Source organism: Musca domestica, unplaced genomic scaffold, assembly GCF_030504385.1.
Source record: "Musca domestica strain aabys unplaced genomic scaffold, Musca_domestica.polishedcontigs.V.1.1 16, whole genome shotgun sequence".
NCBI classification, from domain to species: domain Eukaryota; kingdom Metazoa; phylum Arthropoda; class Insecta; order Diptera; family Muscidae; genus Musca; species Musca domestica.
The window spans coordinates 1,142,463-1,160,180 of NW_026712219.1; the positions used below are offsets into that span (position 1 = coordinate 1,142,463).

Sequence of the window (17,718 nt, forward strand, 5' to 3'; positions counted from 1 at the left end):
ACGGAAAATTTACCAGAATTAGCGAAAAGTTTATAAAAATTATGATTCCTGTTATAACAAGTTATAAAGTATTAGTCGGCTTTGCCGACAGATATATACCCTCTGCCAGTGTTCGAATTTTTAAATATATTTTGACTTATGTTATAATTATTCAAATTGCTGACCCTCTATGGAGTAGGCCCAGAAGGAATGCGCCAAAATTGTCCATTTCGTATCGGACCTCAATAAATATTATATAAGTATTGCGACGTGCCAGGTTTGGACTATTGGTTATCTCCTTCACTTTACATGAAATGTGTGATAATTTTTAGAAAATGCTAAAATGTGTGTGAGTTACAAGATATAGTCGACCGAAGTATTCCATTTTCATACCTCATCTAACGCATGGACAACATTACAAAAAATCGAAAATTTATATCCAATTTTATGTGACATCATAAATACCACATTCATCTCCGGTTTCTGGTTGAGAGAAATATTTAGATATAGCAAGATACTCAGATTTTTTTTTTTGGAATGGACCTATATGTTTCATCTTCACAGAAGATCCTGTGTTAGTAGAAATAATGGGACGTGTGAAATATGAAGAGAGCCGGAGGCTTATTTCGAATTTTATGATAATTTTGACTTGATAAAAGTCAGATTATTATTATTATTATTATTATTATTATTATTATTATTATTATTATTATTATTATTATTATTATTATTATTATATTATTATTATTATTATTATATTATTATTATTATTATTATTATTATTATTATTATTATGAGTATTATTAATATTATTATTATTTATTATTAGGTATTATATTGTTATTATTATTATTATTATTATTATTATTATTAGTATTATTATTATTATTATTATTATTATTATTATTATTATATTATTATTATTATTATATTATTATTATTATATTATTATTATTATTATATATTAGTATTATTATTATTATTATTATTATTATATTATTATTAGTATTATTATTATTTATTATTATTTATTATTATTATTATTATTATTATTATTATTATTATTATTATTATTATTATTATTATTATTATTATTATTATTATTATTATTATTATTATTATTATTATTATTATTATTATATTATTATTATTATTATTATTATTATTATTATTATATTATTATTATTATTATTATATTATTATTATTATTATATTATTATTATTATTATTATTATATTATTATTATTATTATTATTATTCTTATTATAGTATTATTATTATTATTATTATTATTATTATTATTATTATATTATTTTTTTTTTTTTTTTTTTCGACAATTTCGAACTTTTGTGGGGGCGTACCAGAAGAAGTGGACTGATATTGCCCATCTCTGAGCTAGATCTATGTTTGATAATAATATTACGATGCACCAAGTTTGAACCAAATCAGATACTGCCTTTGAGAGATACCGTGGGCACTAGCCAGGCAGGCGGACGTACGGACATCGTTAGGTCGACTACAAATGACCTGAAACGGATTTTGTAGTAGAGAACTAGGATCTAAAACCGTTATGTCGATGAGGCACGTTTTGTCTGTTTCAAATGCCATACAGGGTGAGATAAAAAAACTGCAACAAATTCAAACGCCATAATTTTTACCTTTTTTTTAATTTTATTGAATGAAAACACAAAATGTCGGAAATACCATCAAATTTTAAAATAAGTTTAGATTTGTTCGAATTGTTCACCTTTGGCACGAATTATGGCCTTTAAACGGCTAATGAAACCGTCACAGGCTGCCCGAATGTTGCTCTACGGTATTTTGGCCCATTCCCGGCGAAGCGCTTGCTTGGGGTGATCGAAACTTTGTATTTTTTAGTGCTAACCTTGTTTTCCAAAATACTTCAGACACAATAGTCCAACGGATTGGTATCCGGAGATTTAGTTGGCCATTGGGTGCTGGAAATGAAGCGATGAAGCTTATTTTGTAACCTTTCTTGGGCAGCGCGTGCTAAGTGCGATCGTGCTGAGTCCTGTTGGAATGTCCAAAGTGTGCGGTTAAAATGTTTGCGTGCCCAAGGCTTTAATAAATCCACCAGAATATTTTCGCGATAATATTCTGATGCCACGGTCAATTAATACGATCGGAGCAAACCAAATTCAGCAGTTCATCACTTTCGGCCAAGCGAAGCAACTCTTTAGCTCTTTTGATTCTATTTTCTTTCTGGTGCAGTGAATGATCTTGCACTTTTTGGAATGTCAATGGCTTTTCCTCGAGCTCATTTTTCAATATTTGCCGAATGGGATATTGCGTAATGTTCAACTCACGAGCCATTTTTTCGGCCAAGTCGCTTCTTTCCTTTTCGAACCATTTTAGCTGATGTTGCGGTTTTCGTAGATCCACTTCCTTAAAAGTATCACGGTAACGAGCGATGGTATGAGACGCAAAAGCTTTATTCACATTTAAATGTTGGAGTACTCAAACGATAGCCACTTGTGGTTTTCCAGCCAAATATAAAGAAATCACACTATCACGCTTGAAGTCCATCACGAGTAACATTTTTTCTGGAAAATTCTCGCCAAAATGCTGTCGGACGTGTGGCTTAGAAATGACAGCAGTCTGAAGTTGGTTGCAGTTTTTTCATCTTACCCTGTCTACCCTCTCTGGCCAATTGGCTGAGGTTATAAAAACCCAAAATGCGCATTATCCCAATTCATGAAACTTTTCATACTTACAAATTGTTAAAAAAAATTTGGAGAATCTACAAAATGGAATATAATTATATACTCTCGAAAAACACTTTTGAATTTCTCAGTCTAGTCCTGCTTTAAAATTAACTTTACCGCAATTTACAAAAAAATGTCAATATAAAATGAAATAGTTCATTTTGCAACTTGTTCTCCACTTATTTGGTTATATTACATAAAAGTTTAATGGAACAGTCAAATATTCCCCTTTAAAGTTTTGCTTCTCTTAAACATTCTTTTTGAAAAGCTGTCCTTTATAATTTGTTTTCGTAACAACAGCAATATTTAAGATTAAACATTGTCTTGCTGAACTTTTACCGTAAAATATGCTATACAGTCTTACTATGAAGCACCTAAAAGTATGCTTTAATATTTATTTTTATTTTTAAAAATTGTTTATAAATTTATGAATGCTTTATTAAAAGCCCTGCAAAGTAAAGAAAGTAGATGAAGCACACCAAGAGCTGGGCATATTCAAAGGGAATGGGGTCAGACAAATATTTAAGGACAGCATATTCTTAATATTTTAAAAGCTTTTCTTTTTGCTTTGGATGTTTTAAAGTAATGTCCGGATGAAGTAATGGAAATAAGCACTAGTAGCAAAAATTCAATATTTTTGGGCTTAAAATGAAAATGAAACAATAAACAGAAATGTATTTGTAGATAATTAATTTCCGGTTTAGACACAGGCATGCTTGCAAGAAGGTGTATAAAAACGAATTAAAAAATTTTTTAAATGTATACTTCAACGAGCCGGAAAAATTGGAATATTTAAAAAATGTTGAAAAAGTAGCATACTAATTCTAAAGGTATTGTCTTGGTAACTACAGCCTTTCTCTACAAGTTCCAAAATTATGAAAGAGTCGAAATTCGAAAATGTATATGGCCACACCTGCGTACTTCAACATCTTGCAGGGGATATAATACCTACTCAGAATACAGTAACCCCTGTTGCAGATATCTTCTCAGAATTTTGGGATAAATTCGTACAGGGTAGTAGGGCTCATGAATTTCCTCTATTCCAAAATATTTTCAATATCCCCTAAATGTACACCTAATGTGTATTTTCCGCTTAAATTGTAGAAAAACTGTTAGCAAGAAATGCCAGTAGTTACCCAAAATGTGGTCTTATTAGTGGACGGGTAATTTCCATTTTCTCACCGGAGCCAAGGTTGATACAAATTTTAAGATGGGCAAAGTTTAAACTTTGGCAGTACAAAGTGTAAAGAAGTCTAAGAAAAGTCTAAAGAAAGGGTGAAAGACCCTCCCCCAAATAAAAATACATTTTGGGGGAAGGTACGAGAGGCAATGGGAGCATATTTTCCATAGTCCCCCTGTTCTAAGTCTCATATATAAAAAGTAAAAAAGCTTTAAGTTTATCCGGGCCGAACTTTGAATACCCTCCGCCATTTGGTACAAATTTGGCAATTTTCAAAAAAAAAATAAAATCCGTGTATCTTTATATTTGTCACAAGCTATTACAATATTCAAATGCAAAACTTGAAAAAAAAAATCTGTTTATAATGTAGCTATAGGGATTATAAAACGTGGACCTGCACAAACAATTTTCTGTCATATGCTGTAGTATCCATTACGAACTTCAAACGCGAAATTTTGAAACAATTCTGGTAAATAATGTCGCTACAATCATCAAAATATCGACATAGAATTTTATGCTGATCAAGAATATATACACTTTGTGGGGTCTAAAATGTATACTTCGAGTTGTTACGTACGGAATGGCAAACTTAATATACCCACCATACTATGGTGGAGGGTATAAAAACTACCAGGAACCAAGTGGGGATTGGTTTTATATTGGGTGTTCTTGCTTGCTGCTTCGAAATTAATATAAAACGTGTCACAGACCGATGGTCATGCTGTCTTAACCATTTTTAAGGTGGCGCGTGCTCAGTGCGATGCTGTTGAGTCCTGTTGTAATGTACTAGGTCTGAGGCCAAAATGTTTGCGTGCCCAAGGCTTTAATACACCCTCCAAATTTTTTTCGTGATAATATTCGGCATTTATTCTGATGCCACGGTCAATTAATACGAGCGAAGGGCGACCATCGGTTGTTATGGCAACCCTCACAATCACCATGGCCGGCGCTTGAGTTTTGGTGGCCAACCGAAGATGCACATTTTCAGCTGATCTCTGTGGCAAGTAAACACGATAATTTTGTTTGTTTTCAAACTTCTGGACAACGAATGTTTTCTCACCACTTTCGACCAAGCGAATCAACTCTTTAGCTCTTTTGAGTCTATTTTCTTTCTGTTGCGGTGTAAGTTCTTGCACTTTTTGGGATTTTTTCAATATTTGCCGAATGGAATACTGAGATATGTTCAGCTCACGAGTCATTTTTCGACCACTTTACCTTTAGAACCATTTCTGCTGATGTTGCTGCATTCTTCCGTCCACTTCCTTGACGTCGGGCCACGCTACCAGCATCACGGTAACTAGCGATGGTACGAGACACAAAAGATTTATTCACATTTAAATGCTGGAGTGCTCTAACGATAGCCACTTGTAGTGTTCCAGCCAAATATAAAGAAATCACACTATCACGTTTGAATTCCATCACGAATGCCTTTTTTCTGGAAAATTCGTACCACGCTTGTAAACAATATAATGAGCTATCTCTAGAATAATTTTAACAGCTGTCGAACAAGTGGCTTAGAAATGTCAGCAGTCTGAATTTGGTTACAGTTTTTTTATCTCACCCCTTATTATTCTGATTTTACAAACTATTGGATGCATGCTTTTTGATTTTATATACCCTCCACCATAGTATGGAGGGTATATTAGGTTTGTCATTCCATTTGCAACACCTCGAAATATACACTTCAGACCCCACAAAGTGTATATATTCTTGAGCAGCTTAAAATTCTACGTTTAGATCCACGTTTAGATATAGGCCCCATATAACAATACCTCCCGATATTCGGTATTTTGATGATTTTAGTAGGTTTATTTACCGGAATTGTTTCAAATTTCGAATTTAAAGTATTTATGGGTACTACAGCCTGTGACTGAAAATTAGCTTATGGTATGTACTGGTTTTCGTATAGCACCCCACCCCTATAACGGTGCTTCTCTATATTCGGTATAATGATGATTTTAGCTACATTATTTACCGGAATTGTTTTAAATAGCCTACTTGCACTTCGTAATTGGTACTACAATCTGTAACAGAAAATTTTCTGTAGAAGTTCACGTCTTCGTATAAACCCCCTATATCGGTACCTCCCTATATTAGGTATTTTGACGATTTTAGGTACATTATTTACCGGAATGGATTCAATTTTTGTATACGCACTTCGTAATGTCTACTACGCCTTATATTTGGTATTTTGACGATTTTAGCTATATTATTAACCTGAATGCTACTACTGGTATTAAAAAGCGCCCATAAATCCGTACCTCCCTACCGTACTAAATAATTTACCGGAATTGTTCCAAGCTCGTATTTTATTACTATAATGCCAATGAAAAAATTGTCTATGCATATCTTCGTTTTGTTTTTAACATAGTTGTAAACGGATTTTTCTTTTTTCTTTTTTATATTATATTCCTGATCAGCATAAAATTCTATGCCAATTTAACAATGTCCGTCCGTCTGTGGAAATCACTCTAGCTTCCGAACGGACGATTTTAGAGACATTATTTAGCGGAATTATTTCACGTTTTGTATTTGAAGTTTGCAATGGATACTACATCCTATGCCCGAAAATTGTCTGTGCAGGTCCACATTTTAGTACAGGGTTGCCCATATTCGACGGACCCATCTGGCAACGCCATAACTTTTGACAGAGATGTCACATCCCTTAACGACATACCGCGTTTGAAGCGTCAGTCCAAGCAGATTGTTACCATAAAACAATACACGCCACGCGAGCCCTGTGAAATAGTTGAAATTTACATTCTACAGAAGAAGTCAATTGTGAAAACTCAACGTGCTTTTAAAACATTAAAACATGTGAGAAGTGCGCCTACTAAGAACACCATTTTCGACTGGTAAGGCTTTTTCTAATCCGAAGAGGCCATATAAAATCGACCAAGGCGATCGGCCGAGAATATCGCTGCCGTACGAGCCAGTGTTGAGAGGTCCCCAAGCACTTTGGCATGGTCCGTTCTCAGCAGTTGGGCATGGCTCGGTCCACTTTACAACGGATTATTCGCATTGATTTGCATTTGTTCCCGTACAAAATTCAATTGACGCAAAGAATGTTGCCTGCGGACAAGCCTCGTCGATTGGAATGGGCCCATGGGTCCGTCGAATATGGGCAACCCTGTATAACCCCATGATGCCTACCTATATTCGGTATTTTGCCAAATGTTTACCAAATGTTGGAGGGTATTCAAAGTTCGGCCCGGCCGAATTTACAGCCTTTTTACTTGTTTTTAATTTCATATTCCTTCCATTTGGTGGAGGGTATTCAAAGTTCGGCTCACCGAACTTACAGCTTTTTTACTTGTTTTTTTTTTAAACATCTTGAATGTCAAAAAAATGCTCTCAATATTTAAGAAAAAGAAATGATTCCCCATTTAATTATTGCAATTAAAAAACGTACCAAATGCAGACATTTTGACCACATTTGCGCAATTTAAATTAATCTAAGTTGAAAACACAAATCAAACCAAAAAAAAAAAAAAAAAACAGTTCCATGGCATGTTAACAAAATTCGGCTGTTGAATAACAACAACCACCATTCATCATTAGACGAGCATCATCATTTTATTTCGGCAAACTAATTAAACCTGTCTGACAAATACAAATGTTTTTTTTTTTTTTTTTTTTTTTTTTTTGGCTTCTTTTATGTGGCCTATACAATTGGCGGCAAACAAAAGATAAAAGTCAACCCAAAAACAAAAACGAAGTGAAGAATAGAGGAGATGGCACAGGATGTAGAACAATTCTTATGTTGTCCTATCGCCTCACAAGTAAATGAGTTTAATTAACCTATTCGCCTTGGCAAGAGTAAGACAATTTCTCAAGACTTGTTCAAATATTCGAGAACAACAAGAGTATCAGCAAAAAAATTTCGGGGAAGAGAACAATGCCTTTGTCCTCCTCGTATGGGTTTATATCCTTTCGACAATATGTTGGTGAGATAATGATTTAACGCAATGTCCGTTGCCAGCAACAGATTCTCAAAAAAAAGAACCAAAAAAAAACATACAACATATGGCCACAAGTATCCAGCAACGACCATGGCAATATATTGGTCACCTATTTATTTCGCTTAGTGTGTGTGTATGTTTTTCTTTATGTAGGCCCTTTTTAGGTAAACAATGAATTATCTTCCCTTTGGGTTTCCTACCTAGCGTTCGCTTGGAAAATATTCAATAGAATACGAAATATGGGGACAAATGTGATGGAGAGGAAAAACCAAAAGAATAACAAATCTGTAACTTTAAGAAACACACATATACACCAATGCAGATACACATATATATATATATATATATATATATATATATATATATATATATATATATATATATATATATATATATATATATTCCTGATCAGCATAAAATTCTATGCCAATTTAACAATGTCCGTCCGTCTGTGGAAATCACTCTAGCTTCCGAACGAACGATTTTAGAGACATTATTTAGCGGAATTATTTCACGTTTTGTATTTGAAGTTTGCAATGGATACTACATCCTATGCCAGAAAATTGTCTGTGCAGGTCCACAGTTTAGTACAGGGTTGCCCATATTCGACGGACCCATCTGGCAACGCCATAAATTTTGACAGAGATGTCACATCGCTTAATGACATACCGCGTTTGAAGCGTCAGTCCAAGCAGATTTTTACCATAAACCAATACACGCCACGCGAGCGCTCTGAAATAGTTGAAATTTACATTCAACAGAAGAAGTCAGTTGTTAAAACTCAACGTTCTTTTAAAACATAAAAAATGTGAGAAGTGCGCCTACTAAGAACACCATTTTCGTCTGGTAAGGCTCTTTCTAATTCGAAGAGGCCATATAAAAGTCGATCAAGGCTATCGGCCGAGAATATCGCTGCCGTACGAGCCAGTGTTGAGAGTTCCCCAAGAACATCCCAAAAACGCCGTTCTCAGCAGTTGGGCATGGCTCGGTCCACTTTACAACGGATTATTCGCATTGATTTGCATTTGTTTTCGTACAAAATTCAATTGACGCAAAGAATGTTGCCTGCGGACAAGCCTCGTCGATTGGAATGGGCCCATGGGTCCGTCGAATATGGGCAACCCTGTATAACCCCATGATGCCTACCTATATTCGGTATTTTGCCAAATGTTTACCAAATGTTGGAGGGTATTCAAAGTTCGGCCCGGCCGAATTTACAGCCTTTTTACTTGTTTTTAATTTCATATTCCTTCCATTTGGTGGAGGGTATTCAAAGTTCGGCTCACCGAACTTACAGCTTTTTTACTTGTTTTTTTTTTAAACATCTTGAATGTCAAAAAAATGCTCTCAATATTTAAGAAAAAGAAATGATTCCCCATTTAATTATTGCAATTAAAAAACGTACCAAATGCAGACATTTTGACCACATTTGCGCAATTTAAATTAATCTAAGTTGAAGAACACAAATCAAACCAAAAAAAAAAAAAAAAACAGTTCCATGGCATGTTAACAAAATTCGGCTGTTGAATAACAACAACCACCATTCATCATTAGACGAGCATCATCATTTTATTTCGGCAAACTAATTAAACCTGTCTGACAAATACAAATGTTTTTTTTTTTTTTTTTTTTTTTTTTTTTTTTTGGCTTCTTTTATGTGGCCTATACAATTGGCGGCAAACAAAAGATAAAAGTCAACCCAAAAACAAAAACGAAGTGAAGAATAGAGGAGATGGCACAGGATGTAGAACAATTCTTATGTTGTCCTATCGCCTCACAAGTAAATGAGTTTAATTAACCTATTCGCCTTGGCAAGAGTAAGACAATTTCTCAAGACTTGTTCAAATATTCGAGAACAACAAGAGTATCAGCAAAAAAATTTCGGGGAAGAGAACAATGCCTTTGTCCTCCTCGTATGGGTTTATATCCTTTCGACAATATGTTGGTGAGATAATGATTTAACGCAATGTCCGTTGCCAGCAACAGATTCTCAAAAAAAAGAACCAAAAAAAACATACAACATATGGCCACAAGTATCCAGCAACGACCATGGCAATATATTGGTCACCTATTTATTTCGCTTAGTGTGTGTGTATGTTTTTCTTTATGTAGGCCCTTTTTAGGTAAACAATGAATTATCTTCCCTTTGGGTTTCCTACCTAGCGTTCGCTTGGAAAATATTCAATAGAATACGAAATATGGGGACAAATGTGATGGAGAGGAAAAACCAAAAGAATAACAAATCTGTAACTTTAAGAAACACACATATACACCAATGCAGATACACATATGTATGGAATGGCCTGTTTGCCATTATTAATCAATGACCTAACTGTAACCGAAATGTCAGGAAGGAAGTTAAAAACATCTATCTTCTTCGAAAAGTTCAAGGATTTCTGTGTTGATTTATATATATTTGTAGAAATGTTTGTATTTCTTTTCTATTGTCTGTTTTCTTTTCTCTAAGATTCTTCATTTTCCTGAGTCCTTAATGAGCAGAAGAAAAGCTAATTTAAAGTAAAATAAAATTGGGCTACTCTTAGTTTGGTTTAAATTAGCTCAGTTGATACCACATTAGTTTAGACAAATGAGATGAGTTTGAGGTTTTATTTGGAAAATGAATTGAGGAAATATCATTGAGTTTCTCTATGTATACCCTACACCACAAGGTGGTCAGGGTATTATGTCTTTGTGCATTTGTTTGTAACAGGCAAAAGGAAACGAGATAGACCTATAGTTTCTTTTGATGATCTGCATAAAATCACATTCTGAGTCGATTTATGCATGTCCGTCCGTCCGCCTAACCAATTATTTTTGTAAATAAAGTACAGTTCGCCCTATCCATATGAAATTTTGCACAAATCATTTGTTTGGCCCAAGGACGAACCCTATTCAAATTGGAGATAATCGGTATAAATTTAGATATAGCTCCTATATACATCTTCTTCCGATTTGCCTTTTATTGTGCACCAAAGGTGTAATATCAGTCCGTATAGTATGGAATTTTGCACGTACGATCAGATTGAACCTGAAAATAAGTATGCCAAATTTGATCGAAATCGGTTCAGAAATAGCTATAGCTCCCATATATATTTTTCATCCGATTTGATATTTTTGTCCTCCGCAGCCGTAATATGCACTATGTAACAGCAATATTTGGGGAAATATATAAAATACAGCTCAGAAATACATTTCCTAAATTTTATCGAGATCGGTTCAGATTTGGATATATCTCCCATATATAACTTCGCCCGATTTACCTTTGATTGTGCACCAAACGTCTAATATTTGTCCAAATGGGATGAAATTTGGCACATACGACCAAATTCAGTCTAGAAGGTAGTATGCCAAATTTTGAAGATCGGTTCAGATATAGCTATAGCTCCCATATATACTGTTCATCCGATTTGTCATATTTGTTACCCACAGCCGTAATATGCACTCCGTAACAACGATATTCAGGGAAATATATCAAATACAGTTCAGAAATATCTTTGCCAAATTTTATCGAGATCGGTTCCGATGTCCGTCCGTCTGGCTGGTGCGCACGTTATCTCTCGAAGGAAGTATCCGATTTGGTCCACACTCGGCACTCCGTAATATTATTATGAAACTTAGATCCGAGTTCAGATATGGACAATATCTGTATCCTTCTTCTGGCACCTACGGCAAAGGTTGAAATTTGAGATTTTGACCCTTTTTGGGGAGGTACCTGAGGTAATATTCAAAATTGTGAATATCCGTCCATATATGAAGATTCCATTCAGACATGGTAAATCTCAATATTCCTACGAACACAAGATCTGTAATAAAGGTGGTAGAGATTAGAAAATTTCTTCTTTTAGCTCCCCCCAAAGGGTCAAAGTTTTGACGGCACAAAACGGTTATAAAATCCGAAAAAAAACATTCAATTCTCTTTATATTTCACACATCCCATTATTTATATAAACAAAAAAATCTGTTGTGAAGTTGGAATATATCGATCTACTCCTTCTGGTACTCCCCAAAAAGGGTCCAAAATTTTAAATATCCATGAAGCTCATAAAACGCGAAATTAACATCTGATTCCATTCGGACCTTGCACATCTCAATATTACTATCAACACAACAGCTGTTATAAAGGTGGTAGAGATCGGACCATTTTCAGGGACCTTCCTACATAGGGTTCAGGATTTTGAAAAATAAAACGCTCAAAGAAATTGAAATAAGCATCCACCTCTCTTCAAATTTTACACATACCAACATTTTTGCTAACACAAGATTTGCTGTGAAGATGATAATTCAGACTTTTGTCATTTCCAAGCCACTCGTCCGACAGCTCTTAAAAATATTCCAGTGACAGTTCATTATCTTTTTTACAATCGTACAAAAGCATTTTGGTGTGAATTTTTCAGAAAAAAAGTTATACGTGATGGAATTCAAGCGTGATAGTGTGATATCTTTATATTTGACTGGAAAACCACAAGTGGCTATCGTTAGAGCACACCAGCATTTAAATATGAATAAATGTTTTGTGTTTCGTACCACCACTCGTTACCGTGATACTGAAAGCGTAGTCCGACGTCAAGGAAGTGGACGCAAGAAAACAGCAACATCAGGAAAAATGGTTCGAAAAGTCAAAAAGCGACTTGATGGAAACCTGCGTCGCAGTGGCGGAAAAAGGGTTCGTGAGCTGAACACATCGCAATTTTCGGCAAATATTGAAAAATAAGCTCATAAAGCCATTGAAATTTCAAAAAGTGCAAGAACGTGCACCGCAACAGAAAAAATGGACTCAAAAAAGCTAAAGAATTGCATCGCTTGGCCGAAAGTGGTGAACTGCCGAATTTGGTTGTCTCTGAAGAAAAATCATACATTGTCTCGCCCTTTGTAAATGAACAAAATGATAGTGTTTACTTGCCAAAGAGGTCAGCTAAAAAGTGCATCTTCGGTTGGCCACCATGGTGTAGTTGCGGGCCGTCATAACAGTCAATGGTCGCTCTTCGCTCGTATTAATCGACCGTGGCATCAGAATAAATGCCAAATATTATCGCGAAAATATTCTGGGGGGTGTCTTAAAGCCTTGGACACGCAAACATTTTGGCCGAAGATCTTGGACATTCCAACAGGACTCAGTACAATCGCACTCAGCACGCGCCTCCTCGCTCTATTTCCAGCGCAAAATGGCCACCAATATCTCCGGATACCAATCCGTTGGACTATTATGTCTAGAGTATTTTGGAAAGCAAGGTTGGCACTAAAAAATACCATGGTGTCGATCAGCTCAAGCAAGCCCTTCGCCGGGAATGGGCCAAAATGCCGTAGAGCAACATTCGGGCAGCGTGTGACGGTATCATTGGCCGTCTGAAGGCCATAATTCGTGCCAAAGGTGACCAATTCGAACAAATCCAAACTTATTCTAAAATTTGATGCTATTTCCGAAATTGTTTTGCTTTCATTCAATAAAATTTAAAAGAAATGTAAAAATTATGACGTTTGACTTTGTTGCAGATTTTTTATTTCATCCTGTATATATATTTATTTATTTTTTATTGCACAGAAATAGAAAGGATAATCCGATCTTGCTCCAATTTTGCAAACTCTAATATTTGCATCAATACTAGGTCAGGTGCGAACATGGAATATATCGGTCCACTCTATAAAGCACTACGCCAAAGTATTGAGTCCGCAAAAAAAAATTATTAACCCAAGGTTTGGTGTAAACATGGAATATATCTGTCCACTCCTTCTAGTACCTTCCCAACACTTCGCCAACATTTTGAATAACCAAAAATTGAATAACCAAATAAAAAAAATCTTAAAATCCGAAATAAGCATCCGGTTCTCTTCATATTTCTCACATCCCACTAGTTCTACTAATGCTTCGGCTGTGAGATGTATTCCCTTTTTGGGTGAGGTACTAGAGGCAAGGACCGATATTTCCCATGGTCCATTACCTCTGGTACCTCCCCCACAAAGGGTCAAAATGTTGAGTATGCAACCATAAATTTTTTTGGCAATTTTTTAGAATAATTAACAGTTGTTGACCATCAAATAACTGGAAACTCTTTTTCCTGAAATTGGTTCATAGTTCGTCCATGATCTAATGTATACAGATCTATAATCTGGCCTCTTATACATATAGAATACGTTTTGTAAGCCTTCTGTATACATCAGTGTTTAAATTTCAAAAAAAAACAGTAAAGAAAGCCTTAAAGTCGGGCGGAGCCGACTTTATGATACCCACCACCACTTTGCTAATTTAGTAGAGCTGCACATAACAATTAAAAATTTTTTATGGGAGAATTCAATCATACACGCTCTGATTATAATTTAAAGTTCAAATGACTAAATATGCCGAAGCATTCGTATCTTTCAAATTCGGACTTGTATTACCCATTTTGTGCACAATTAATTTAAAATCGGATAAAAATATATATGGGAGTTATGTCCAAATCGGAACCGATCTCGATAAAATTTGGCAAAGATATTTCTGAGCTGTATTTAATATATTTCCCTGAATATCGTTGTTACGGAGTGCATATTACGGTTGTGGGTAACAAATACAACAAATCGGATGAACAATATATATGGAAGCTATAGCTATATCTGAACCGATCTTCACCAAATTTGACATACTAGCTTCTAGACTCAATTCAGTCGTAAGTGCCAAATTTCATCCAATTTGGACAAATATTAGACGTTTGGTGCACAATCAAAGGTAAATCGGACGAAGTTATATATGGAAGCTATATCCAAATCTTAACCGATCTCGATAAAATTTGACAAATGAATTTTTGAGCTGTATTTGATATATTTTCCCAAATATTGTTGTTACAGAGTGCATATTACGCCTGCGGAGGACAAAAATAACAAATCGGATGAACAATATATATGGGAGCTATAGCTATATCTGAACCGATTTCCATCAAATTTAGCATATTTATTATCAGGTCCAATCTGATCGTACGTGCAAAATTCCATACTATTCGTACTGATATTACACGTTTGGTGCACAATAAAAGGCAAATCGGACGAAGATATATATGGGAGCTATATCTTAATTTTGACCGATTATCTCTAATTTCAATAGGGTTCGTCCTTGGGCCAAACAAATGATTTGGGCCAAACAAATGATTTCATCTGGATAGGGCAGTAAATGCGAACTGTACTTTGTTTACAAAAATACATGGACAGACGGACGGACAGACGGAAGGACAGACGGACGGACATGCATAAATCGTATACGTATACGTTATGCATCCTTAAATTTCATAAAATGTCGCGTATACGCATGAACGTACGATTACATTTAAAAGGCCCATTTACCTTCGTGTTCACCATAATCCCTCTCTTTAATGCCATGACAAGTTTTTTTTAGAAAAGAATTCAATGTCACGTGTTAATGAAATGAATTTGGCCGCTTATTTAATAAGACGCTTGTTTGTCGAATTTTCGCATAAAACATGAGATTCTAACCCAAGATTAGGTTACACAGCCACCCGTGAAATAAAGATATTTTCTTTGTTTCGCACTTACCTCTTGTCCATAGCCGTTATCCATTCCATAGCCATGTTGACGTTTTCGTTTCGATCCTTGCACCAACACGAAAGAATTTTTCCAAAGTTTTCTTGGTATTGCTCCCGGTCTAAAGGCTCGAGAGCAAATCACAAAGCATTAACACGTAGCAAAAGCGACAACAGACAATGAATCGTTTCTTTCCCTGGAATCGGACACTTTTATTGATTTTCGTAGGTTTGGTTTGTTTCTCTCACCTTCGTTGGCAAATGACGTAAAATTTAATGAGAATTGCCAAAAATGAAACAACGCAAAACAAAGAAAGGAATTTGCTGGAAGGGGGGGTGAGTGGTGTTTCGATTTTCCCTCCTTTCTGTGGAGCACAAAGGATAATAACTTGTATGGTTTATTTCTTTTTTTTTACTCTTGCCGCGGGCACGTTTTACACCTTCTCTGTAATTCTTTTTCTTATTTTTAGCTTAACTTTGTGGTATCTTGAGAATTTGCTTTGAAACACTGCTAAGCTTTTTTTCACCTATTAGCAGAGGAAAAATGCTGCTGCTTTAATTCTTCAAATCTTTAAATGGTTTTGGTATTTTGGCACAGCTGTCACTTACACTTTAGGTCATTAGCAGATACCAAGAAACAGAAAAAAAAAACAGTAACGGAAATTGCTCAAGCAGGGGTGGCAGGCCAAGTTCGGTTAGGCAACGATTTGCTTAAGTCCCGTTTTCCTCGATTTGCACGAATGCTTTTAAAGAAGAGCTAAGTCGCCCCGTTTTTTCTGGCACTAATTTAACTTCACTTCAACACAAATCCGAACAAATTTTTCATTCTGACAATGAACATATTTTTTGTCGTCGTCGTTGTTTTTTTTTTTTTTTTTTTTTTTTTTTTTTTTTTTTTTTTTTGCTTTTCAAAATTGTTGCTTTGTTTTCTTTGGATTCAAAACTTTTAAATTTCCGTTGCAGCCGTTGATTTTTAGTTTTGTTTTTGTTGTTGTTTTTAATGTTTTATGTGTAGATATTTTGTTGTTATTGTCTACTGGCAAGTGTGTCTATAGGTAAAGTGTCCTGTAGAATGTTTGTGTGTGTGTTGAGGGGTATTCTGTAGAACCCTGTGTGTGTATTTGTGTGTGTGTTTATGTTAATATACTCTCACAGGCGTACATCTGTTTGCCAACATCAACATCCCGTTCACATTTCATGTAACATCATCAGGCTTATCGTCATCAACATCACCATCGTCATCATAGTCGTCGTGGTCGTCGTCGTTGTTGTTGTTGTTGGGCGGGTAGCCTTAGCTGAAGTGGAACACAGGAAACCTAAAAATAAAAACGTAAAAATGTACAACAACCAGAAGTTATAGTTATTGTTGTTTTTTGTAAAGTTTTTTTTTTTTTTTTTTTTTTTGATAATTATGACAGTGGTTACGAAACTAGGATATTTTTTGGGGGTCAAAATTATTACAATCTGGAGATATAATTTTAATAACATCAAATAAACTCGAAGTAAATTTCATCCCGATAGAACAATCCATCAAACCAATTAAATTTTGAGATCTGTTGTCTCAAAATCCTTATAATTGTGATATTCACTAGTGTAAAAAAATATAAAGTAAACAAGTTAAAAAGCAGGAAGTTCGTCCGGGTCGAACTTTGAAGAGACTTCACCATTTGGAACGAATTTGAAAATAAAATCCTCAATAAATTCTGTTAAAATTTTAAAATTACCGAATATAGCCGTTATGTTTGGGTCTATACGACAAGGAAAAACAAAGGCATTGTTTGTCATAAGTTATTACCAAATTCCAAATTCGGAACATGAAATAAATGGTGAATAAAAATCATCAAAATATCTATATATATAAAAATCAATTGTTGTTTGTTGGTAACGGAATCAGCTGAAAACGGCTGGACCGATTTGCATAATTTTTTGTAAAAACTTTCGTCATACCCCGAGTTAGGTTTTAAAAGAAAAAAGTATAGACCACGCCCACTTTTGCGCCCACAATTTTGATTTATCTAAAATCCTTGTATTTGCCAATATAGAGGAGATATCGGTATGAAAATTATTGCAAGAGCTACTGTTGACTTTCTATCCCCCTCTAAGTATTTATTTGGGGCTGAGGAACTGTCGTTGTCAGTACTTTTTAGTCTATATCTATCTATATATAAAAAAGAAAGTTGTGTTAGTTACTACGCTTATAAATTAAGAACCGCTGGACTGATTTTAACGATTCATACAAATTCGGAATTGTCTCCTTTCTGAAAAGGATAATATCCAAAAAAATCGCGTAAAAATGTGATATATTAACATTTTCATTTTGACTTTTCAAATGTACAATAGTAATGTTTTATTTTGCATGATTTTTT

The 17,718-nt window shown here is 34.8% G+C and overlaps 1 protein-coding gene across 2 annotated transcripts in view; it reads right to left on the reverse strand.

Moving 5' to 3' along the window:
* LOC131801359 (rap guanine nucleotide exchange factor 4-like) overlaps positions 1-16,659 on the reverse strand; it is a 304,101-nt gene extending 287,442 nt beyond the window's left edge. For both annotated transcript variants that reach the window (XM_059119932.1, XM_059119931.1), the window contains exon 1: positions 15,366-16,659. In XM_059119932.1, the coding sequence (XP_058975915.1) occupies positions 15,366-15,400 (35 nt within the window). In that variant the 5' untranslated portion in view covers positions 15,401-16,659. The remainder of the gene's footprint in view (positions 1-15,365) is intronic.
* Positions 16,660-17,718: the final 1,059 nt, after the last annotated feature.